The sequence below is a fragment of the Meriones unguiculatus genome, chromosome 4 (genome assembly GCF_030254825.1).
Source record: "Meriones unguiculatus strain TT.TT164.6M chromosome 4, Bangor_MerUng_6.1, whole genome shotgun sequence".
Taxonomy (NCBI): Eukaryota; Metazoa; Chordata; class Mammalia; order Rodentia; family Muridae; genus Meriones; species Meriones unguiculatus.
In genome coordinates, this window is record NC_083352.1 from 39,373,551 (window position 1) to 39,399,314 (window position 25,764).

The 25,764-nt window shown below is 44.1% G+C and overlaps 1 protein-coding gene across 19 annotated transcripts in view; it reads right to left on the minus strand.

Annotated features, from left to right (window-relative positions):
• Nucleotides 1-25,764, minus strand: part of Tenm3 (teneurin transmembrane protein 3) — a 2,741,632-nt gene that overhangs the window by 21,783 nt on the left and 2,694,085 nt on the right. For all 19 annotated transcript variants that reach the window (XM_060381770.1, XM_060381769.1, XM_060381766.1 and 16 more), the window contains 3 exons: nt 24,467-25,341; nt 4,784-4,959; nt 2,775-3,010 (listed from right to left, as the gene is read on the minus strand). In XM_060381770.1, the coding sequence (XP_060237753.1) occupies nt 2,775-3,010; nt 4,784-4,959; nt 24,467-25,341 (1,287 nt within the window). The remainder of the gene's footprint in view (nt 1-2,774; nt 3,011-4,783; nt 4,960-24,466; nt 25,342-25,764) is intronic.

Below are 25,764 nucleotides of genomic sequence, written 5' to 3' on the forward strand. Positions count from 1 at the left end.
CCCTCATAGGCTTGGGCCACAGTGAGCGGGACTGTTTGGGAAGGATTAGGAGGCGTGGCCTCGTTGGAGGAGGTGTGCCACTGGGGTGAGCTTTAGGTTTTAGAAGCCTACTTCCTTTCCAGTTAGCTCCCTCGTTCTCCTTCATGCTTGTGGATCAGAATGCTAAGTTCTCAGCTACAGCACCATGCCTGCCTTCCACCACGATTCCTGCCATGATGGTCACTGACCCGAACCGCCTGGAACCATGAGCTCCAAATTAAATGCTTTCTTTCCTAAGTTGCCTTGGTCATGGTGTTCTAATCACAGCAACAGAAAACTACACAGCTAGTGCAGAACATTTTTTTTTCAAGTGTTTGTTGGCTACGTGTACTTCATGATCGCAGAACTATTTGGTCCCATTTACTACAGTCCTACTCATAATAGGTATGTTATGGAACCAGTCTTCATGTGCAGCTACAAAGGGATGGATGATAACAATGTGGAGTAGTGTTTACACAATGAGATTTTGTTTTTTTAGCCAGAAGAATGATGCCATATTTCCACAGGAAAAAGGACACAAGTGGAGATAAACATATTAAGTCAATCTAGTCAGTTTCAAAGATAAAAGAAAAATGTCACATTTTTTTTTCTTCCATTATGGTTCTAGCTTTTATATAGATTCATGGATGTAGCGATTTCACTGAAGTAGAAGTGAAGCTGTCTAGAGAAACAGAGGGCATGAACAGGATGGGAAGGAATGGGAATTGGGAAGGGCTTGGGTCAGGGCGGGGGGTATGCTCAAAGCACATTAAATACTTGCATGAAAACTTCCCAGTTTAATAAAATAAACAACAGTTTAAAGATAGTGGAGCCAGAGACCAAAACCTGTTTTTTTTTTTTTTTTTAATTCTAGGTAAGTGTTATGTTGTCTTTGGTGTTCAGGGCTGGGAAAGCCCAAACTGAAGTAGAGTTCTTTGTGTCTTTTGATGAAGGCCACTGTGTCAGGAGTGGTGTGCTTGTGACCCCACTGTGTGTGTGTCTTTGTGTGTTTGTGCCTGTGACTCATGGGATTGTGTGAGACTGTGACTCCTTTGTATGTGTGCATGTGTATGCTTATGACTTGTGTGTTTATGTGAGGCTGTGACTCCTGTATACATATGTGTGTGTGTAGGCCTATGACTTGTGTCTGTGACTCCTGTGTGTATCTGTGTGTGTATCAGTGACTCGAGTATATGTGTGAGATTGTGACTTGTGTGTGTTCTGTGACTAAGGTGCATATGTACTCAGAAACCACTGAGTAAGAAAGGCAAAGCCTGCAAGCTCATTTGCAGTGGCTGAGGAAGGAGGGCTCGGGCTGATACAGGAAGTGGCAGCTGCAGATGAACAAGGCCACTGACTCTTAGGTTCAGGGAGAGGGAGGCAGGAACTCAAGCTCACTTGGCAACAGACCACGGACCCAGGAGACTCAGCAAGCAGAGACGTGGAGTGTTTCTCTGTCCATTGCTTCACTTTGACCCCACCCTTATCTTCATCTCTACCAAAACTGACTGGGGCTGGCTGGAGTCAGGCATAGGGAGGAGGTGGCTGCATTTAGACCTGGCTCCAGAGACCATGTGCTATGGTCCCAAACACGAGCCTTGTGATTGACTGCAATCAGAATATAATCCACCAGCTACATAGAGTATATGTTTGATCCACTGATTCTTTTAGAAATTTCATTTCTATTTCTTGGAAATAGCCGGAAGCAATATTTAGGAGCTGCTTCTCACCCTGAAGAATTGCCAAGGTAAATTATGCTGGCCCCTCTGGATAATAATTTAGCCATTTGGAGCGGAGGGGAATTACCAGCAAGCTTCATGTTTTGTTCCTGCTTCTTGATTTGAAGTCATTTATTTATTTTTTTAATGGCAAGGAAAGTAATGTTGGGGAGAATTATCTACATTTACCTGATAAACTAAAACTCTGTTTGCTAATATAAAGAATGAATCAGGATCAGCTTACTGTGGCTGAAGGTGATTTCTTGCAGCCTGTGCTTCAGTGTTTAATCTACATTGTCTTTACCAAATAGCTACCATAAATCACAGCTTGCCTCCCAGATGCATTTGGCTTGTAATGTAAGAGTGATTAAAAAAAAAAAAAAAAAAGCACCCAACAAGTAAATGCAGAGACCATTTTGCAAAGCTCAATTACACCGGCATAATGAGAAACACCATATTTCTTATTAAAACAAACAAACAAACAAACAAACAAAAACCAACAACAACGAATGAAAGGTGGGGTTTCTTTGAATCTCGAAGAGACAGCATAGAGGTTCTGAGGTTGGACATCTCACTATACACCCAAACCGCAGTTCAAACATATGGAGGCTGCAAAGAAAGACACCTCTCGATGGCTGGCTTGTGTCCTTCAACATCGTCTTTGTAACTTTGAAAACGGTCAATATTTAAGGCAGGTCTAACTTATCCCCACGTATGCAGGAAGAAGCCACTGATTGCTGCTCACAGAGCGGCAAGAGGAAGATCATGGTCCTAAGATTCTTAGGGTGACATTAGCCAAGCAAGGCTCACGTGACAGCCAGAGACTGCGTTACATGCAATCCGTCAACCTCCCAGGGGGGACTTCCCTTTTCGTCTTTTCAGGGTTCAGATGGCTGGTACGATTTGTGACATGTACCCAGTGTAGACAGATAAGGGTGCAAGCGGCGAGTCCTGACCGGGCAGGACTGTCTACACAGAGCGGTGCTGGGCGCAGCCCAGCGTTGGCCACCCCCCTCTCCCTCGCTAAGCATTGCTTACCCTGAGCTTTCGGCCGAACACGTTGACCTTGCCTTGCGCTTGTTCTTTTCGGAATCTCCATTCTACCAGATTCTGTCCATTCTCACCAGGAAGAGTCATGTTTCTTTTGGCCACGGTGGGATTCGCGGTGCCAGCCAGGACATGGGGCTCTGTCTGGTAGTGTGAATCTAGACCGCTGGCATAGATGATTCTCAGGGAGCCATCGTATCCAATTTGGTAACTGTTTCTTAACTGGTCTGAAAAAAAGAAAAGAAAAGCAGAAAAGGTGAACTGTCCTATCTGTGTTAAATATCTGACACTTGTGCATTCAGAACTGATAAATATTTCTAAAATATTGAGGTGGACTTAGATCCTTTTTGCTTTCTTTTTTCATTTTTCACATAACATATATTTAATTTTAATTTCTATTCTTCACACACATTACATTCTGCGTGCAGTTCCGCCTATCCTCACTCCTCTCAGTCCCTCTCCCCCACTCACCTCCCTTCTCCCCTAGATCCACTCTTCCTCAGTTTCCCTTAAAAAAAAAAAAAAGAGCAGGCCGCCCAGGGATATCAATTGCACATGGCATAACAAACTGCATTTAGACTAGGCGCAAACCTTCCTATCGAGGCTGGAGGAGGAGACCCAGTAGGCCGAAACGGGTCCCAAGCACAAACAAAAGAGGCCCTTCGGGACGTTGTATGGTCTGGACGGCAAGTGATCCCTCAAAAAGGATTTAGTTGTTGGGAGCCTGGTCTTTAGTTTGTGGGGTTAGATTTGGAGTCTCTGGCTGCCGCAAAGTAACCTGGGGGCAGGCACCTACCTATCTTCTTCTCCCCCTCCTGCTTTTTCTGTTTCTCTCCTTCTCTCCCTTTCCCCTCATGGCCTTCCTTAAGGTAAGAGACTCTTCTTCCATTTGCATGGGTAAGCAAACACGGTCTAAAACCATGTTTTATCACGGTGTTGATAAAATAATGAATCAAGTAACGTAATATAAGTAACAGAACAGAGTGATAAGTACAGATGCCTTTCCCAAGACTAAGAGGACAGCGTGGACTCCTGGGATTTCATGCTACCAGTTTTGGCTGAACACCAAAGGTGAACAACTCTAGGAGAATTGAAAAGTGTCAGTGACCGTTCACCTTCTTTGGGATCTGCCATAGGCCAAGCATGTTGTCTTTGAGTAGGCTGGGTGTCCGCCTCCAGGCCTTGGAGGAGTCCCCTCCCCTGCGTACACTCTGTTGTCTTTTGTCAAAGACACTTTGGAAAGATCAGTATCCATAGCTTGTACACCCAAAATGAAAAGTAGTATTCTCCCCAAAACTGACTATTTTTGGGGGGAGATCTACCAGAAAAGGGATCCACTTAATGTCTTGTAGAAAAAGCCCTTTCATATCAAAGACTAGTGTCTCTGTCTCAGTGAAAGATTCTGGAACAATATAGGACCATTTGTAGAAGTAATACAACCAAGAAATATTACTTTTAGATGATTGCAGAGGTCTCTTGATGGATAAGTTTTTTTTAAAAAAAAAAAAGAAAGAGAAAAAGAAACAAAAAAAAAAACAAGTCAATCCAAACCAAGCCCAAGCAAAGTGAGACAGGTTTAGTGTGGATTTCGTAATTATTTCAAGCTGTAACAGGGCTCAGACATTATATAAATATCTTCTTGGGATGTGGGGTAAAATTGCTATCACATGTGGCTCCAAATACTACATCGTAATGGATTACAGCACCACACACCTCAAGTTACCACAGCGAGAAGGCAGAGGCGAGGGCGTTCCCTCGAAAACCGTTGGGTGATACAAGCCTGGTAGGACGACACACATCAAGAGCTGGAATTCAGTTGTTTTAAACAAGAATTGAAAAAGATATTTTCCAAGGTTGGCAATATTCTATACACTCTACGCAGGCGTGCATGCGTGTGTGCTATTTTATACACTATACAATACTTTACACACTGTACGCGCGTGTGTATGTATATGTACGGACTCACTCGTTATTCATCTGAATTTATGCTTTGCCTTTACCTTGAACCATGGTGTAGAAAGAGTCGATGGAGGACAGATTTGAAGTGATGCTGACGTCCTCCTCGCGGCTGGAGGACTCAATGTCCACCGTGATAGCCTTGTCCATGTCCCCGTGTAAGTTTGTCACCACTCCCGTCGGAAACGTGACATTCGTTAGGCGACCTTCACTGTCGTAGCTGAATGAGAGAGGCATCACGTGGTGTTAACAAGGAACCGACAGGCACCTTTTACCCGCACATTTAAGGCACGCCGGTGTCAGCAGCACAAATTTGGAGAGGTATTTGTCTTTGTGCACGAGCTATGCAGAGTGAGGACTTCAAACACGCTTTGAAGTAATCAAAAGCCTGTTTAACATAGAAAAACCTCACCGGTGAGAGCAAGAGTAAACAGAATAGTTCTCCATCTCAGCATTTTATTCTTTGAAGTGTGACCGAAACCCACCTGCACATCTAATTTGCCGTTTCAAAGGGAACATGTTTGCTGATATTAAATTCCTGAGTACTCCTTCATATTTTCCACAAAGTAGACGTAATTCAGGGCTCCCTGCTTTTAAAGCCCTCCGTGAGTATGCAGCACGCACACCTGTCCCTCCTTCACACACGTTTACAGCATTATTTTAGCATCTTGACACATTTTCCAACAGAATAATTAGAAAGAAAAAAAAAAGCCCTTTTTTGGGTTTAGTTTGTTGTTTATTTTTCGAGACAGGGTTTAATCTGGGTAGCCTTGGCTGTCCTGGACTTGCTTTGTAGACCAGGCTGGCCTCGAACTCACACAGATGCCTGCCTCTGCCTTTTTGGACAGTGTTGAGGGCTGGCACCCAGAACCTAGTGAAACATCGGGTATCTGTCACTAAACTGGACTAATGGCCCTAAAGACTTAAAATTTCTCAGTGATGGATGTAATTTCTGGTAACTTAGGACTTCCATGGTAGTGATGGTGATAACCTTTCTTGAAAAATACTACAATAAAAATTATTTACTTTTAATTAGGTGCACGTGCATGAGGGTGCCCACAGAATACAGAAGGGGTTGCAGGATTCCTCTGGAATAGAGTTACAGGTGGCTCCGAGCTTCCTTACGTGTGTGCTAGGAACTGAAGTTGGGTCCTTTAAAGAGAGGACATGGTGTTCCTAAGTGCTGAGCCACCTTTCCAGCCCCTAACCTCTCTCATCTATACTGTTACTGTCTCAGGTGACTTACTATATATTTAGTGAGATGACATACAGTAGTTCTTTGATATTTTATGACATGCTTATTTTTTAGCATATATAAAATATATTATAGGAGCAACATTTGACTGAGAATTGAATTTTTCTGAATTTTTCATTTGTGACATCACCACAGAAAAATTTAAAAAGACGACCACATCGTCTTAATGGAGAAAAACAAAGTCAAAATTCTCAATGGAAATTCCAGAAGCTTCCTTGTAACCAGCTCAGAAGAGAATGGAGAATGGATGTTTTTAGAGGAAGGCAAAAATGATCGGGGGTGGGCAAACATCAAGTTATAACGGTAGGTATAAATACAGAGCCATATGGAAAGCAGGGTAGAAAAAGCACGCAAGCGTTGTTTGCGGTTGGGAGATTCCCAGCAATCAAGATGGCGAAGATAGGTCTGCTCAGTGTCTGGTGCTGGGCTGACCCATTAACCCCGAGGGGTCAGTGTCGTCGAGAGCACCGGTTTGACTGACGTGCTCTGACAGTCCGCCACGCCGCTCAGCCAGCGGTGGCGATGGGCACTCAGGAGGAAGTGGGGAGAGATGGAGGACAAGAGAAACAAACGCCCCATTAAGTGGCATCGTTGCTTGGACTCTGAAAAGGCAGAGCCGAGGAAACAAAGCAGACATCTTCCCCTCCCCAGAAATCCCAACGCCCCGAGCACATTAAGGCATAAATGAAAGAAATCCAAAAGAGTTTACTGCTGTCACTGCTTTTCTGAAGACGTTATTGATCCTGAAACAAGCATGGGTAGGCTCATTCACATGGCAAGGCGGGGATACGGAATTAGGAGCAAAATCACTCTCAAGTTGAGGCTTACATTCGGTGTAATTCCTGCATCACATTGTACTGCGTACAGCGACCAAGTCCTCTAGATATTAACATCCTTTTGAATGCTCTCGCCATTCTGCACTGCATTAGCCTTCCCCCATCTTGTAGACGGAAAAATAAAGACAACGTGGTTGTGGTTAAATCACTGGTTCAGCTCTCCTGGCTGAGCTATCACTCGAACCGCTGGGCACCTGACCTCGGACCCATTATCCTTTCTGTAAATCACAGGGCTCGATTCAAAGTTGAGAACTGTGCATGAGTCTACTCGCCAGCAGCAAGCTGATTCATTCCTGCTCACAGCCGCTGACCTGCCCTTTTGCTGGTTTGTATTTTCCAGCCCCATTCAATCTCGGGCAGAAACTTCACCTTTCTCCTGCAGAAAGCATTTTGCCAACCTTTGACTCGATGCTTTCACTGGCTTACCACTCATTCCATTTCCTGCTGGGCAGGCATTTTCTATCATAGGAAGTAGAGCACGTGGGGGCTCCAGCCCAGGAGGCCGAGCACTGAGGAGGCAACCTGTTAGCCTTTGGTACTTTGGGAAATAAAAACACAAGTAACCTTTGGAGGTGGTAAAGTTAGAATGACCTAAGGATAAGCTGGCTCCTTCTCAATGGCTCAACTTAACAGTTTGGCCCTGGAAATTCTGAATGTGCGCCTGCCAACAAGTGGCTAAATCAAAGTCAAGGCCGTTAACAGGACTAAAGTGTGTCAAGACAGAAGGCCAGGAATGAGTAATAGCCCTCAGGGTGTCTTCCTAGCTGTCTCCCCATCAGTTTCTGATTACTCTCCAGTGTGAAAGTTACGGAGAAACGGTACTGAGGAGCCACAGAGCAGACAAAATGGTCACATGTGTCAAAGTTTGCCTCCTAACAAATGAGTGCCCTGTGGGTACTAGGGATCTCCCACAGGGACTAGGACGTAAGCACAGATAGCTCCAGCTTAAAGAGCCTGCTAGGACTTCCCTGAGGGGGATGGCCTCTGCTCTCAGGCTTGGAGAGCGGATAGTGGTTTTCACAGGCAGATCAGGAGTGGTTGGGGGAGAGGGAGAGGAGTTGAGGGTATGAGGGGATTCTTGGATATCCAGCACTGAAATCAGTACTGGGAAGAAAGCTAAGCTAGCTGTTGATCCTCCTTCAGAGGCTGGGAGTACTTGCAGTGGAACTGTGCAGGAGAGCCAGGCCTCGTGCAGGCTCCATCTTGGAGATGATGCAGAAGAAGGCTTTAAAGAAAGCAACCTTTTTTAGTAAGGCAGACTTGACTGGTGGTACTGCAGGGAGTTTGCTAAGGGGTGACAAGGCCAGGCAGAGAGAGAGAGCTCCCTAGACTTGCTGGTCACACTAAACACGGGAAGCAATGCAGAGCTTTTAGGCAGAGAGCCAACATCTGTTGCCCCCACCATTCCATAAAGAAAGGGTATTTACCACCGAAGACAGAAAAGGCCTAATTTGATGTTGAGAGATAGTAGGTCAGAAGGCCCGACTCGGATTGGAAGCATGTACTGCAGTACCTTGCTTAATACAGGGGATGGCTTATTACAACTCATGTGTATACTTTGTTTTTACATTGGATGAAGCAGGGCTAGCTGGGTAGACAGGATTGGACAAGACATGTATGAGCAGATGGTGATGAGTGGAGGGACCAGAGTAACAAGGCCTGTTTGTTCAGATTCTACCTGGTGCCCCTAAGTAGGGTCTAGAATGAGGGTCCTGTGGCCTAATTTAATAGGAGAGAGGACAGAGGTACCCCTTTCAGTACTCTGAGGAGAGGAACCCCAGTTTCTGTGACCTATCTTAGGGAAGAGGAATTCAAGGTTCTATGACATGCTTCTGGAGTGAAGGGAGGAAGAGAGGATGGTGAGGAACAGCCAGGTCTTTTCTAGCCTCCTTCAACTTAAAAGCACTCAGAATGATAAAGCCATGCCATTGGGTGTTGTGTTGTGAACCCTCGCCAAAGCATTATGAAAAGAATTTTCACCATCCTTATTTAGTGTTTCATTTCAGTGGAAACCAGTGAAGACGTTGCAACAGGTTATAGGACCTCTGTCAACAGAAATGAAAATGAGCTGAGCGAGACTTTAAAATGACCAGAGGATCCTGGATAAGGAGGCGCAATGAACAGACAAGTCAGTTATCAAAAATGAATTTTCAGGTATTACTAGAAATGATGGTCAACCCTCAACCCTTCTTTACATAAAAAAAAAAAAAGAACAGTGTACCAGCAATGACCAACTGGAACACACTGACGCTGGGTGATCAGAGACCTTTCCATGTAATCCATATACTGCTGGACATTGCCACAGCTCCTATACAGCTTTGCAGCTCGGCTTGATGTTTGTGGCTCGGCCTCAGTGCACTAGACCTCCCCAACTTGTATATTAGAGCTGTAGTTTTTTCTTTTATTAGCCTTTTGAATTTACAATGCGACAGGCTCTAGGGAATTTGAATAGACCATCAACTTCGTGTACACTACTCCACTCATCTGCTCAAAGCCTCACAGCTCCAGATTCATCACACAGCACATTCTTTTCTGCTCCCAGCTGACCCCTCTTCACAAAGGACTCTGTTTGGGAAAAAGAGACTCTCCCTCAGGCTCTTACTGACCTTTTGCTCTTGCACTGATGGGGGTACCCTTTTTATGGTTGTATATTTATTTGACTTTAATTTTGATTGCATTTTTGCCTAGACTTGCTACGTTAGCTTTTGTAGAGTATTTTCAAAACTCCTTTTGTGTTTCCTAGGCATCGAGATTATTAGTAAATGCCTCAAAGTTATAGCCTCCGTCATCCTCAGTTCAAATGGACTCACCCTGAGTTGAAGTCTCTTTCCTTCCCATTCCCAGACACAGAGCACCCAACTTTTCCTTCTTCCTCTGCAATATCTTTCACATACTTCTATTTCCATTCCCACAGCTGCCCTAGACTTTGACAACTGGTTTACCTGCCTCTCCCCACACTTACTGGTAAATCTCTAAAACCACTATGATTATAATAATCCTGCGCCTAAACATTTTCAATAGATTCTCATTGAAAAGAAACTTTGACTAAGCTACACTCTTCACAAGTCTTTATCAAGAGACTACTGATACTGTAGATTTATTCAAGTGGAAGCCATTTGCAGTTCTCCAAAAATTTTAGGTAGTGACTTTAATGTCAATGAATTGATTCTTTAGTTGAATGTTCAAGTATAGTCATAGATGGTCTTTCTCATCTTCCCAGGGTCCTCTACTCTTATCCTCCCTCGTTCTTGGTAGGTATATGGATTTCCTCTTAGTCTTGAGTCACAGACTCATGTGCCCTTGAAAGACTCATGTGCCCTTTTTTTTCACTGTCCATCTCATACATCTTTTTTAAAAAGATGTATTTATTTTACATATATGTGTGCTCTGCATGTATACCTGCAGGCCAGAAAAGGACATCAGATCCTAGTAGAGATGGTTATGAGCCACCATGGGGTAGCTGGGAATTGAACTCAGGACCTCTAGAAGAGCAGACAGTGCTCTTATCTGCTGAGCCACCTCTCCAGCCCCATCTTATATATTTAAAAGCTTAAATTTCTTTTTACATGTGTAAAAGACAAAAACAAAAACAAGGAAATCTACTTATGGTTGTCACATGCTGTGACAATGCTTTCTCTATAGCTGAAATTTAAAAACAACCTACCCATCGCTATGATAAGTGACAAAATTACTACACTCAGTACTAAAAATGAATGCAGAAGTCATTCCTTGATCCTCATTCTTCATGATGAACATGTACACCAACAGCAAAACCAGAACGGAAGTCACTTATACTTTGGTGGGCTGATTTGGCATTCTTATGTTAATAATAATGTGATGGGAAACACTAAGCTCAAGATTTTACTTATAAGTATTTCTTAACAATTATCTCAGAGACAAATTATTATTTCTTTGAGTTCCATGGCAATGCTGCCAATAGGAAATCCTCAAAAATCGGGACAATATTAGGAAAAACCCCATCATGATAAGCAGAGGAATCAAGTGACTTCAAGATGACAGGGCCTTCTCTTTGGTACCTATTATCAAAGTGACAGGGAAGAGCAAGTCAAGAAAGACAGAAGAATGTGCTTTTTGGTTTTCATACGAATTTTCTTTCAAGTGCTGAGAGGACCTCAAAAAAGGGACGTGAACAGACAGGAAAGGGTGGGCTACACCAATTTAAATTTCTTCGCTTGGTTGAGTTTCCTTAGAAGGTCTCTCTTAAAGGACAGAGTATGACCTGTGATTGTTCCATGAAATCTCAAAGAGCGGCGGTCTGCGGGCACCTTGCCATTCTCTCTTTCCCCTGAACTCTCCAGAGAGCATGAGTTCAGGAGATGTGGACAGGGGCAGGCCTCCCTCTTGCCCCTCAAGCCTTGCCCTTCTGAACGTGGTGCACAGTGAAAGACAGGCCCAGAATTTTTTTTTTCATGGATCACATTCAAGAAAGGTGACCCAATACCTTTGTTTTTGCATAGTCATAACCTGTATAGAAGAACTGAGAGTGATAATGAACAGGCCTTGAAACACAGTCACCTAACCAGGGAGGTCCAGAAATAGCTCCCCTAGGGGTTCAAAGGATTCTGTGCAGTCCCCTTCCACCTTTAAAATTGTTCCCCCTTTTTGTTTTAGACGCATCAGGCAACAGTAGAGGTCTGATCTCTGATATTAGAAATAAATTGGGACTTTGTACTGATGTTCATTTAGGTGTCATCCACCCAAAGAGCATCAGACCCGACCGATACCTTTTTCTCAGAGGCGGGACCTGGGGCATTAACCCGCATGCAATCAGACATGCTCTTCTCTGGGTCCAAAGTGGCTGACCCTGAGTGCAGTGCTTAGCCTCGCATCAAAGGGGGAACTGTAGAGAGCTGCGGAATGCCATGCCTTAAAGATGGAGCTGGTTTCCGCCTTCCACCTTCCCGATGGTGAGTGCTCTCTGTCACGAACAATTCCACATTTGGCTAAGGCTGAGGATCTGGCTTGCTTCCATGTATGTGGACCTATCTGCATTGCCCACGTGGCACGCTGGGGTTGGCTACCCAGAGGCTATTTAAGCTGTGGGCTGGCTTTCCCCAGGGTCAGATGATTGTTCAAGGTTCCTGAATAAACTGCATTGAAAAAAAAATTGTGCACTGGCTGAGGAACATGGACATTTATGTAGGTTTTGAAATGTAGACTTGCTAGATAGTTCATCAAGAGCAAGTTTTGCTCTATAGAACTACACATGCCTTCATTATCCTGGATGTATTCCACCAGTTCTAGAAATGGACAGAGCACAAACTCATCCTCTTTTGTTTCTTTTCTTTGTATTCTTGCTCTATCTCTCTTTCTAACACACTCACACACACACAGGAAATAAATAAAAGGTTGGGATTGTGAGGGAATTTTTTTTTTTAAGGTAGGTATTTTATTTACAAAGCAACTTCATTTATCACTGTGAGTGGCTGTTGTTACCACCAGCATAATAATACACAAAATTCTAGGCTCAACAGAGGTGTAATATGTATCATTGTTTCAGCAAAAGAAATTTGGTAACTTTCAGTAAATGTTTCTTCTGGGTAAGTGTTGACAGAGGTCAAGAGAAATTGGAAGAATCACAGATTGGTTACAGCAAGAAGAAAATTTTCATTACTAAGAAACCTCTTCATTTTGTAAATAAGAGCAGTTCTGCGGCTTGCCAAACATCACAGTTGGGAGTGACAAAACTGGTACCCAAGTCGAGGGTTTTAGTCTAGTCCGCAGCCTTTCCCAGTCAACCAAAGCTATTTCACAGGAAAGGAAAAAAAAAAAAAGAACAGAAAAGGAAGAAAAGAAAAAGATGAAGAAGAAGAAGAAGAAGAAGAAGAAGAAGAAGAAGAAGAAGAAGAAGAAGAAGAAGAAGAAGAAGAAGAAAAGGACAAGTAGAGAGTAGGGAAAAAAAAAGGCACAGGGAACCAATGACAAGCCACTGGCTTGGGAGTGCCAATGAGACAGCAGCACGCTACACTACTGTTTAGTGTCCTAGTTAGACTTGGAAAGTAAAAAAAAAAAAAAAAAAAAGTGAATACTGAGACTATTATGCTGCCTGTTCACAAAATACGAGATGGAAACAGAATACTCTTAAATTTCCGAAGGGAAGAGGAATGGTGGACCTTGGACAAGCGGGGAGGATAAAAGAGTATAGAGGGGTTAGGGAGATAAGTCAGTTTGTAGAGTGCTCGCCAAGCAAGCCTGAGGACTTGAGTTTGGGCCCCAGGACAACAAAGTTAGGTGGTAGACTGCTTGTAACCCCGTGTGCTGTTTGCAGTCCCAGGGCTGCAGAGTTGGAGATGGCAGTGCCCTGGGGCTTGCTGGCAGCACCCTGGGGCTTGCTGGCAGCCTGGTCTACTTGGGTGGTCTCTAAGCCCTGTCTCAGAAAACAGGGTGGGGTTGCACCTCTTGGAAACTAGCTGTAAGAGTTGTCCTCTGACTTCTGAACCTGCATGCACATACATGAGCATGCAAGCACATACATAAAAGACAAAACCAGAAAACAGTATCACATGCAAAGAGAGAAGAGTTGAAGAAGGTGGGTCCTTGACTTCCCTTGGAGGTTCACAGCACCCTCGCCAGCCACTGGCAAGTAACTAGATCTTCTACGCGCCTTTTCACTTTGATTTCTTTCATTCCCATGTCGGCTCCCACATCACATCTCAAGCACTGGTTTCCTCCTATGATCTATCCAGTATTTTTCTTTCTCTCTCTTCTTCTATTATTATTTTTAAGACCATGGCCAGCAAAGTTCCCCAGGCTGGTCTTGAACTCATGGTCTTCCTGTCTTAGTCTTCCAAGAACTGAACAGACAAGTTCCTAGACAGATCTCCTGATCACATGTTACACAGTACCAAGGGACTTACATTCCTAACTTCCAAATGTGAACGCCTGCATATTTCTGGTGTTCTGCTCTCTCCTCTGCCGACCCTGTGGTGAAGACAGGGAGCTCACCAGAGACTGTCCCATCTACTCACCTCATGGCGACTAATCCATTTCAGTATGTAATTAGTGCCTGGTGGGGATTCAGTCCTTTGTTTCTTATTCTTAACTTTCTTTTACTCCCTGGAACATCTACCTTTCTCCCTTAGGTCCATGCTCACACAGTTACCAAACTGACCGTAGTTTCCCCAGTAAATCACCCCTCGTTGCACCTTTTCTACCCGGCGTGGAGGATTCCCCAGGCAGTCTAGGTCCCTAGCATCTAAGCCCTACTTGAGCAGAACAATGCCCTGTTGACATCTCTTTCTGGTCTCATCTTCCAGTGTCTCCACGCAGCCTTTCATGTTCTAGTCGTTCTAAAATGCATGTTCGTCCAAATCCTGCCACGCTCAGCCTGCCCAGTCAAGGCTTAGCCTGCGTCTGCCACTCTCTGACTTCCTGCTGCCGTTTATCTGTATCTTTCGACATATTGTAACGGAGATGTATACCTTGCCTCACTCTTGTCCCCAGTCTGATGAGGGCGAGAAGGATGAACATCTTGGTCGCCTGCATTGCCTGCTGAGTAACGCTGTCCACACTTACACACATTTACTTGTCCGGTACATGCTGGACTCGCCTGTTCTCCAGCACTCGAGTCTGTGCCTGCCATCATTCATATCGAACGAATATGTGTCTGATGTCAGGAATGTAGCCGGTAAGTAGGGAATGTTCCTTGACCGAAGGGCATGGAGCATATTCTCACCTTACCATGTCAGAGGTATGACACAGTGAATGCTTTGCTGATCTGTTTGCTGTTGTAACACGGCACTGAAGAGCTTTTCCTCTTCCTGAGGTGGCAAAACTACTCTTTAAAAACAGCATTTCCAGAAGGGTAGTGTCAGGTGGGACATACCCGCCATGGGGCTAACTACGGTTCTGAGGACATCTTTCTGAGAGTAACCTTGAAAGTTACGTTAAAGGGAACTCTTTATTAACAAAATCAAGAGGACCCGAGTAGGCACAGAATGAGTATCTCAGTGAAGAGAAACTGCTGTCCATAATCTAGCTCACTTACCCAAAATTAGAAATAAGTGCCTGATAGTGACTACCCTTCAGGTTTCAGTTAGCCTTCTGGTTTCTATCGGAACAGTCTATTGCATTTCTATTCATGTAGACGGAAGTATTAGATGGAAGTATTAGAGGGCTGTGTTGCTCTTCTACATTACAACAGTCTTTGAATTTCATTACCATAGCTTCTTCCGGGAGTAAAGTACTGTCTCCCAACTTCTGGTCAGGTGTATATTTGTCTTTATAGGAACCTAGCTTTTTCTTTTCTTTGTGAGTTTGACATAGAATGTGGTCTTTCATCTGATGCTGAACTAACATTCATTACATGCTTAAATTGACTGGTTATCTATTTCTTATTTAAAAAAACAATGCTTTTTAGCCTTTGAGTCTTTTATACATTTTAATCAAAAGGCCTAAATATGAAGAAAAAATTTTAATTTATATCAAACTTCCTTCCTTACATATTTAAATAGGGAAGAAAACTCAAATTCTTTTTAGGTAGGACTGGAAAGTGATGCTTCTTATTTTTTTAAAAACAAGAACTAAAAATTATTTTTTAATTTTTTATGTGTATGCCTGAGCACTCATGCCCTGGCACATGTGTGCAGGTCAGAGGCCAACTTTGTTGACTCATTTTTCTCACTCTTCCTTTACATGGGCTCTAGGTCCAAACTCAGGGCATCAGACTTGTATAGCAAGTCTTTATCCACCGAGTCACCTTGCTGGCCCAAAATAATATTTGTTTACACCAGCATCTGTCTGTCTGTCTGTTGTATGTGTCCCCAATTCAGATTCACAGGCTGACCGAACATTGGGATGCATTTGAAGTCTAAGATATCAGTTTTGAGACACATGCGCTGACAAGCTGCCACAATAATGATGGATTGGATGAATGCTGTGAAGACCAAAACACGCAGACGATGCTCCAGTCCTCAAATCTCTTTCTCTGTGGTTGCCCTTTCTTGATCTCCAGAGTAGAGACATGTAATGTCTTCACGAGCCGCCTAGAGATGGCTCGTGGGCCCAGACATAAAAACAAGAGGCTTTCTCTAATAGCAACAATCTACTGGGAAAGCCGAAGGGCGAACTGGAAGCAGCGAGTGCTTCTACACAGGCTTTCATTTTACTGTCCCAGGACAGCATGAGTTGGACATCATGCACACTTCTAGAAAATTCTCAGAAGTCAACTTTAGCTCCGTGACAATAGCAAGGGAAAGCTCTCCTTGATCTGTCCACAGGAGAACCTCTTCTTCTCATTTAGATCATTTAGAATGACAAGTGCGTGTCTTGGTCTTTGGGTAAATTATCTGATAATTGCTTTGCAAGGGAAGCTGGTGATGTACCATATGAAGCTGTTTGAGCACTTTGCTAATGTAGAAAGAAGGAAGTCCACATTTAGAGGCTGAATTACCCATTTTTGAGCCATTATGGAGCAATTTAGCACCTCAAGAACATTAATTTGCTAAATGGATCATGCTGGAAGAGTTAGCATAGCTTTGCTGCATTAGAGCTGATGCACCAAGACTCTGAAAAGCTGGTTACTGTGCCTGCTTGGTTTTTGTTTTTTTAAAATCTGAATATCGTATGATTCTCTTGTTCTTTCTCCTTTGGGACTTGACAGAACTTTTTTTTTTTTTTTTTAAATCTAGACTACAGAATGGAGTTGGGATAAATCAAATATCAATCAAAGTATTCCCTTTTATAGTATGTAGGTGAATGTTTGAAATGTACCATAGCTACTTTATTTAACTGCTTGCACAGTTTTCACTGATTTCCTGGGATGCACATTTCAGTTAAAGAAAAAAAAAATTAAAGCAAACCTGTTAGAGAATGAAACAAAACAGCAAACAATGGAAAGCAGGGTCAGAATTTCTCCCTGACTTTCAGTGATCTGCTGATGAAATCTCTCCTAAGTGGGTCCTGCATGCCTAACTGCTGTCCTTCACAAAGGAAGAAAGAACCTGGCAAATGCCGAGGGCCATTGTAAGTTGCATATTTGTAAAACAGGGACTTAGTTTTTAATGCAGTTTGGGGACAGAAATAACAAAGACCTGTGGTTTGTCAGGTACTTTTCAAAGGAGGGTCTATCCTCAATCCTGCCAGGAGGAAGCTCCCTCTGATCAATTCTGTGTCAGCTGCGATCAGAGGGACGCCTGTGCAAAAGCCCAGCAGGACGCCGCTGTTGGGTGATAGCAGCCAATTCGGTGTCAACAAGCAAAGGACGCATCTTTTCTAATTTGGAATAATTACCTTTGAGTTTTCCTACTTTATCTGTGCCTTCTGTACACTGTTTTGGATTAGAAAGTGCCCTAAGGGTACCATAGCTGGCTAGCATTTATACTCCGTTCTTCTTTGAGGTCCCTTCTCCTGTACTCTCCTAGGGTATCAGAATAGGTGGGGTGGGTGGGCTGGGCACAGAGTTAGGTTCATTATAAAGAAATGGTTCAGAAGCTCATTCTGAAATTGCAAAGCCTGAATGAGGGACAATAAAGAACCCAAATGAGAGGCTGGAGACCCATACGTACCTACATAAATGGGGAAATGCGGAAACTCATTTATTTGCTCTGTAAATCTGAATATGGCTCACAAAAGATCAACCTCAGCTCCACAAATACACAGTTCCAAAGATTCAAGCTCCCAAGACAGGAAAACTGCCGCAAACCCGCTGCCGTGCCCATGCCCATCAGCTAGAATTCATAGCTTTCCCAGACGTCGTCTACCTCACCCTGAAGAAGCGCCTGCAGACATGCCCAAACCCTTTGTATTTCATGTGGGCAAGCAGGCAGAGAGCTGTGAAATGCCATTTACCAGTAAATAATTTATTCCATTGCCCAATTCCATACACTGGATTTGCTTCTGTGTGCATTCATGTGTAAGAACTAAGGTTTCGCTTTGGGTATGAGCTTTTTAAATAATACATTTTTAGTAGGTGAGATCTTTGTGGTCTCTCTAGAATTACTTTAGCTAAGAAATCAGAGGACAGGGCAATTGTTTTTAAAGACTCAGGCAGGCTGCCGGGTGTGGTGGTGCATGCTTTTAATCCTAGCGCTCTGGAGGCAGAGGCAGGCGGATCTCTATGAGGCTAGCCTGGTCTACGGAGCAAGTTCCACATCAGCCTGGATTACAAAGAGAAACTTTGCACCCCACCCTCTCAAGGGCTAAGGCATGAAACTAGGCTCATCAGTGCACAGGCTCATCAGGTCACAACGTGGGCCTTCTTCCTGCTGACCACTGAGTCAGGAGAGGAGGAGCTCAGAGGCAACCACTTTAGATAGTTATTCACCCCCCACCCCGAGACATATCAGGCTAGTTGAGACATCAATGCTGAGCGAAAGCCATGAGACACCGCATTGTAGTGGCACGTCTATAAATACCGGCTGCTTTTTAAAAGGGGTCAAGGTAGGGACAGAACAACCACGGGAGCCATGGAGAGAAACTGCTGCAGGTCTAGTTTTTGAAGCAAAGGCTCTTGTCCTTGAGAAACCTCCTATGTCCACGAAATTAGAGTCACTTGGCTATCTTCTTGGTGGCTAATGTTCAAGTTAGGGATGGGAAACAAAGCCCCTCCCCATCCCTGGAGTCTCTGGTATCAGGTACAACATACTGTACTCGTATTTGAATGAAAAAAAAAGTTTGCTTTGTTTTTTTAATTTTTCTGGAGGATAACTTTGTAATTGTATTTTATGTGTGGAAAACTTAGCAGTGTACATTTAACTTAGTTTGGTGGCGAGTTCTTCAGAGCTTTCCTCTTCCAGTTTGGCACCGTGAGCCAAAGACTTAGGACCCAGCACTTTGTCTCCCCAGTGGTGGTGAACCTCACTCTATCTGTCACTGTAATTGGTTCTGCTAGTTTCCGCCAGCTCAGCCAGAGTTCCTTTGTCTTCCAAGTTACTCAGTGTGAAGGCAACAGTGGCGCAGGTCTTCCTGGGGACCAGCAGCCCCAGCCTGGCCTTTCCCTTGATGATGCAGTAGGGGACTCCTATCTTGTGACACAGGGCAGGCAGGGAGACCACCAGCTCCATGGGGTCTATATCCGGGGCTATCCACACCGGCTGAACTTTCTTGTTCTTGACCAAGGTGGTGACTGTATTGGCTGCTGATGGAAGAACAGGTGGTCTCTTGTTGGGACATCTCTTTTGTCAGCACGGGCCAGCAGCCCTTGCTTCTTCTGCTTTGGCTCTGGCCTGTCCTTATGGGCAAGCTTAAGCAGCTGGGTAGTAATTTGCCGGTCCAGGGCCTGGGTGAATTGGTTAATGGCAGGAGGTACTCTGAGCCGCGTACAGAGGAGGACCCCTTGCCACTGCAGCCTTATGTACTGGGGACATTTGATGAAGCAAGTGAGATCTCTCTTTTGGGCTGGGTGTCCCATCCAATGCTAAGGCCTTTAGCCCTTTTCTCAAATAGGATTCACTACCTTTTTGGCCACCTATTTCTTCACAATGGCTGGGGCTGGGATCACCTTCCCCTTGGCCTTCTACCCTTTGGACATTTTGCTTGGCTGGAGGAGAGCTTTCTTTTAAATTTTCATCTGCTCCCTGCCACACAGGGAAGGAGTCCAGAGCCTATCATTGTTTGGAAAGCAGTCTTTCCGTGAATTCATCCCTGACCCCTGCTTTTGTGAGACAGGGCCTTGCTACGTAGTTCAACTGCCCTTGAACTGTTGCTATACCCAGGCTGGTCTGAAACTCCCAATCTTCCTACCTCTGCCTCCTGGTTTCTGGGATTATGATGGTATGCCACCGCGACCAGCTATATACATAGTTCTTGCTGCCTGGCTCCTTAAAAGTGGTATTTCAGAATAAAATGCTGCTGATATTAAGTCTTTACTTTTCCCATTCAATTACTTAAGTAACAAGGTCAACTGAGGAAGTTCTTATTTTATAAAGAAAAAGAAAGTGAGCCAACAAGGACTATTGGGTAAACATCAAAAGATGGACAAGAGAAATGAGAAATATCGACATTTTCTGTATTAATGATTGTTGCAGGGGTCTGAACCATCCCAGAGAGGAAGAGATCATTTATACAGTATTTTTTTCAGAGGTGCTTTGGGGAGAGCCAGCTCTAGGTTTTCATCAGACTCTGCTCGATAAATGAATATCCACCCACCTACACCATTGGCTTTCTGCCTCCAATCTTTCTCCAACAAAGAAACTACGAGGAGCACCGTGTGAACGGCAACGCTCCGTGGGTTGTGGGACCACAATGGAGTCAGCAGATTGCATTCTCTGTACTCACACCAGAACTGCAAAGCGCTAATAATGGCACACTAAAGTTCGTTCTAACAACAAAAAGTAATACAATGAAAACATGCTAGGTAAGTTACTCGAACTCTCCCTCCGTTAGTGTTTCTTTGGCAGGAACTATGGTAACCATATTTTTACAGTAGGCAAATTGATTGATTCCAGGTCTTCCATCTGTTTCTATTTGATAAAAGCTTGAATTTCAAACCCTTTTTAGATACCAGGCTAGCTGAGAATCTGGCCATAAACAAATGGGGATTTGGACTGAAAGCTGCCATTTCTTTGTATAAGGTATTTATGCCAAAGATGATTATAGACCATCTACCAGCTTAAGAGACTGGTGTAGTCAAAGTCACAGAAAACATGTTTCTCAGCTGGCAACGTTTTTTCCCCCTGTTACAATCTCCTTGTGGTTTTTGGTAAAACCCTGGCCATTGTCAAACCCATCAAATCCCTTTTTTTATGAACTTAACAAGCATCTTTCAATGTGTGAATTAGACACACAGTACTACAAAAACAGGAATCAGAATATTACTGAGGCAACAGTACACTAATAATTATAAAAGCAGAGGAAGGCCCGAGGACCTAGCTCTCTATAGGTTACAAGGGTCTGTGTTGAAAAGACCTTGTTAGAACATAGGCTGGTGTCTCAAGAGGAAGATGAAGGGTTAACACAGCCAAGACTGAGACACTGAGGAAGAGGGGCATGAAGGCCTGCAGTTGGGTATGAGATAAGGGCAGGGCTCTGGGCTAGCAACTGCAGACTGGCTGGCTCCCCGAGTCCCCTGAGGAACACACATAGGGCAGACACTATTGTTCCTTCATGTACCCCTTTCCCCAGTGCAGCTAAAGATGGCTGCTAACAAGAAGAGGCCTTCCCAGACTACCCTGTAGACAAGTAGGTAAATATAAAGTAACAGCAAAAGGCTGCTGCTCTCTCTCTCTCTCTCTCTCTCTCTCTCTCTCTCTCTCTCTCGGTGGCTGGGATGCAGTTAGCTCTGCTGACCATGTAAGTGTGAGAACAAAGAGAGCTTAGCACGATGGACAGCACTTGAGGCACCTGCAAGGTGGGCAGATGGAGACATTGGTCAAGAGACGGTGTCAACAGGCAGTAGACAGCCAAGGTCAACGCTGGAGGCAGAGATAGACAGAGCTTGGATTCAATCACTCCTGACTAAGTAATTCAGAAATAGCACCTTATGTTGCCATCATACAATTGTCTACATCCTATGGCCCCACCAGTGGCTTGGCCCGTGAGAGCCCAGAGGTGAACTCTTAAAAAAAAAAAGCATCATCTTGTTGGGGACTCAGAGGTCCCATCCTCTACTAGGGCACGCACAACAGTCGCCGGTGGAGGCCAGGCTACAGTGAGGAGAGACTGGCCAAGGCGCCTATGAGTTGAAGTAGGGCCGAGATTTACCCATTTCTCCACTCCAAGGCTCACAGACGAAAATGCGCTCTTCTATGAGAATGGGTCCTGGAGGCCTGGTCCAAGAGGACAAGCCTGCTGCTGTGTGGTCAAGCCTCGGAAGAAGCTGCCCCTTTTGCAAGCATGTACAGAGTAAGAACAATACAGAATCATCTCATTTGGGCCTGGCAGTTCTGGAGTCCTTAGGTTTACCACTTTTAGATACTCTTTTTTTTTTCTTTTCTTTTCTTCTGCTTTCTCTTCTTCTTTTAAAGCATACATACTTCTTGGTGATTTTTAAAATTATATACATATATATTTTGCTGAGACTATGGAGAGGAAAATAATACATTGCTTTCAAAACTTCAAAAAAAATTGAGATGAGGTTTAACGATATGGCTCATTCTGGTTTTTTAACCCACTGTGTCACCCGGGTGGACTCATTAGCCCTCAGTCTGCCTCATCCTCCTGAGTGCTGGGATCATACATACGTGTTACATTTTTTTTTAAACAAAAACTTCTGTTAATTTTATAAGAACAGTAATTTGCAAATATTGTTTGGTCGAATATACTCTTAAGATATACCTGAGAGAGTTTGTGTGGTCATGGCTTAAACAGTCTCATAATCATTTTCCGAAATAGGTAACTTTTGCTGACATTTTCCTAGCTATACCTTCTAACGGCCACACAAATGTGACGTGTGAAGAGTCTGTACTGGTGAACACGTGACCATGACTTATCAGAACAGTGGTTCTCAACTTGTGGGTTTTGGCCCTTCCAAAGGGTCCTCTACCAGATATGCCGCATATCAGACATTTACATTACAACTCAAAACAGAGGCAAAGTGACGGTTATGAAGGAGCAATGGAGATAATCTCACGAGGGACTGTTTTAAAAGGTCGCAGCACTGGGAAAGGTGAGAACAATGCTTTCCCATCATATTCACAGGACTGACCGGCCAACTGACCCCCTGACTCCTGAAAGCGCTTTCATTTCTCAAAGGCTATTTGTTTTTCCCAGTGGGATTTTATTTTTTAATTAATTCACTTTACATCCCAATTGTAGTTCCCTCTCTCTTCTCCTTCTGGTACCACTCTCCTTCCATCTTTCCCATGTCCCCTCCCCCTTAGAAAAGGGGAGCCACCCCCATCCTATCCTATCAAGTCAAATTAGAATTGAGTGCGTCCTCTGGCCTGGCCAGGCAGCCTTGCCAGGGGCAAGTGATTGAAAAGCATGACAGTCCTTGTCTGAGACAGCCAAAGGTTATTTTTTTTTAAATAGAAGTATGTCTTTTTTGGTGCACCATCTTTTCTTTAAAAAAATTAAAAAAAAAAAACCCTCAAATTTGTTCAAACTCCCCTGAATCTAACCCACTAATATAGTGTGCCCGTTTCTCAGATTTTCCAAGCTGGGGTGAATTTGTGGACCTCAGTAAACCTCCTGTCAGCTTCCAGTTTGCAGGTTGGGAGTCACCACATGGAGAACTGTGCAGTGTCAATTTTGGATCCAGGAAGAACACATTCAAAAATGGCCCACAGAGCCGAGTCTGAGTCTTAGACAGTACTGGAAACTCAGCCTCCGTTCTCTCTCCCTGCTTTCAACTAAAGAGAAACCCTACCCCAGGCCCCACCATCTCCGAGGACCCTCTAATGAGGCGCGCTCTCCTGCGCAGGCCTGTTTAATGGCTGCACATTCTCTCCCTGCCTTCTCCCTCTATGGCAGCATAGCCTGCTATCACTTTGAAAGCACTGCAAAGGAAGAACCTTCCATTAGCTCCCAATTTATTCCTTTCCCATTGCGATCCTGAAATGAGGAAAAGGAATGCTAAGAACAGAATTTTAATGTAATTCAATTGAAAAGGTTTGTTCCTCTGACAAAACCATGCTGCTGGGGGAACATTCGTTTTATTAAAAGGGAACCTGTCAAAAAAAGAAAAGCCGCTCGAACTATAGGAGAACAAAGCTTTCTGGGTAGGACCCATTCCCGAGAAGTTGTATGAAAAATATTTGTGTGTTGGATAACTTTTTCTGGTGACTTCAGAGGTGTGTTTTTGGAGAAAAGATGTATGCTTCAGCATATCACTGTGAAAAATCACACTAAGGGACTCAAAATAGTCATGCCAAGGACTGGTTGGAACTGGCCAACAAGTCATCTCAGTGCAGCTAATCTCCCCTCATCGCTTGCCCAACGTTAGTCAGGTGAACAAGCCATGGAAAATGGTTTCACACAAGCGCTCACTGTAAAGCACACACAGCATAAAATATGCAACAGCTAATTTTCATTTCACTCTCACTGACCTCAGAAAATGTGACCAGAGAACATATTGCCTGGGTCACTTCTTCACACAAATGCCCTGGCTTCCTAAGCACCCCCTCAGCTCCTCACATGCCTTCAAATGGTGGCCAACTTCCTGATTTGCATTTGGTGGCAAAGTCCTTTTAAAGTGTAGTTTATCTTTGTCCAAGAAATGAGTCTGAAAAGCTGAGCCCCCTGTTTGATAAGAATAACATCTTATTATCAAACAGCCCCCTGTTTGATAAGAATAACTGAGGTAAGCAGCCAAGTTCACTGGAAATGATTTTCAAAGTTTTCCTTCAACAAAACCCTCCTATCACAGTTGGCTTTAGCAACTAGGCAAATCCAAACCCAGAGGCTTTAGGCCTAAAACCAAAGCTACGGATTGTCCTTTGAAAGGTTTGTCGCTAATCTGCTAAGTGTACTCGGGGCAAAATGTCAGTTCCTAAGGAGAGGCAAATTTACCATGGAGCTAAATGAAATTTAATCTCTGAGGAGTTTCACATGTATGGGTCTCTTCCAGGGCTCTGCATCTAATTTTCAGAATTTTGCCTTTCTTTTTTTTCCAAAGAGAAACCTAAAAATTATGGAAACGTTAGGACTTCCTTCCAGTCCTTAAGCATGAAGTATCATTAGAGACTCTATTATGATATCGATATTTTATAATCGGAGTCAAATTTCCATATACTTACTCAAAAAATGTGGTCCATCCGGTCTCATCACTTTTGGTGGCTAAAAGCCCACTGTTGCCATGGTAAGTAAACAGAACTAGTTCCAATCCTTGGGCGGTCATGCTCTTCAGACACCCGTTGGTACCAATGGTCAACCATATCACTTGGTTGTCCGGAGACACGACCCGGACGGGCATCCGATTGGGGTCCCTTCGGATTCGGAGGGTGTTGCCATTGCTGTCTGTTACGGCAGTGATGTCGTTGTCATTGCTGTAGCTGAAGTTATAGAGGTAGTCACCCGTGACCAAGCTCACGGTGTACTGGTGGGTGCCGTTGATGTCAAAGATATAGAGCTCTTGATCAGTTGGAGAGGCGACCTCATAAAAGTTCATAGAGTTAAGTAAGGGCTTATTCTTTGACACTGCCCGGATCCGGATATTTCCCAGATCTGCAATGTACAGCGTGCCATCTGGAGAGGCGGCAAGGGAGGACGGTGCATTGAGTTTGGCGTCTTTGGCGTAGCCGTCTCCGCTCTGGTAGCAGTCACAGTTGGCGTCGTTTTTGCAGTCACACTCGGAAGGTATTCCAGCCACCAAGGAGATTTCCCCATCTGTTGTGACCTGCCTTATCCGGTTAATTTTCTTTTCGTCAGTTTCGGTGATGTAGAGGACCCCGCTGTAGGACACAGCGATGGCGGTGGCTGATTCCAGCGTGGTCTGAACCGCGTGCTTCCCCACGGGGTATTCCACTCCAGGGACCTGGCAGTGCATGGGCCGCCCTGCAGCGATGCGAACCTGGCGGTTTTCCGTGATCTGCAAAACTACATTGTTATCCAGGACATAAATGGAGTTATCCATGGGGTTAATGGCAAGGTCAGTGGGCCATTCCAGGCGTACCTTAATAAAGAAAGAAATGACCTGGTTAGTCAGTTACTACAGGGCAGTTCATTTGCTAGCAGAGTAAATTAGACCGTTTAGGGAAATTAGCTTTAATTTGATAAACTGTTTTAAAATTGTTTTTATTTCAATAGCCATGGTAAAACAAACCTAAAATTTTTGAGGGGAGATGAATGTTAAGAAATAACATCTAATTTAAAAATGCAGTGAGTGGATGGAAAGGTTTGCTGCTTACAGCCAGAGAGCAAATGCTCTTCTATGCAGTGAGGCAGATACTGCTGAGATCTGAACACATATGCTCCTTGTAGTAGCAACAACAGCCAAGTACCAAGGCTTCTGAGGTTGCGAACACATTAGCATTCTATTGTGTTCTCAATCAGGCCAATAGTTAAGTTCCTAATTCTAAATATAAGCCTCTTGGGA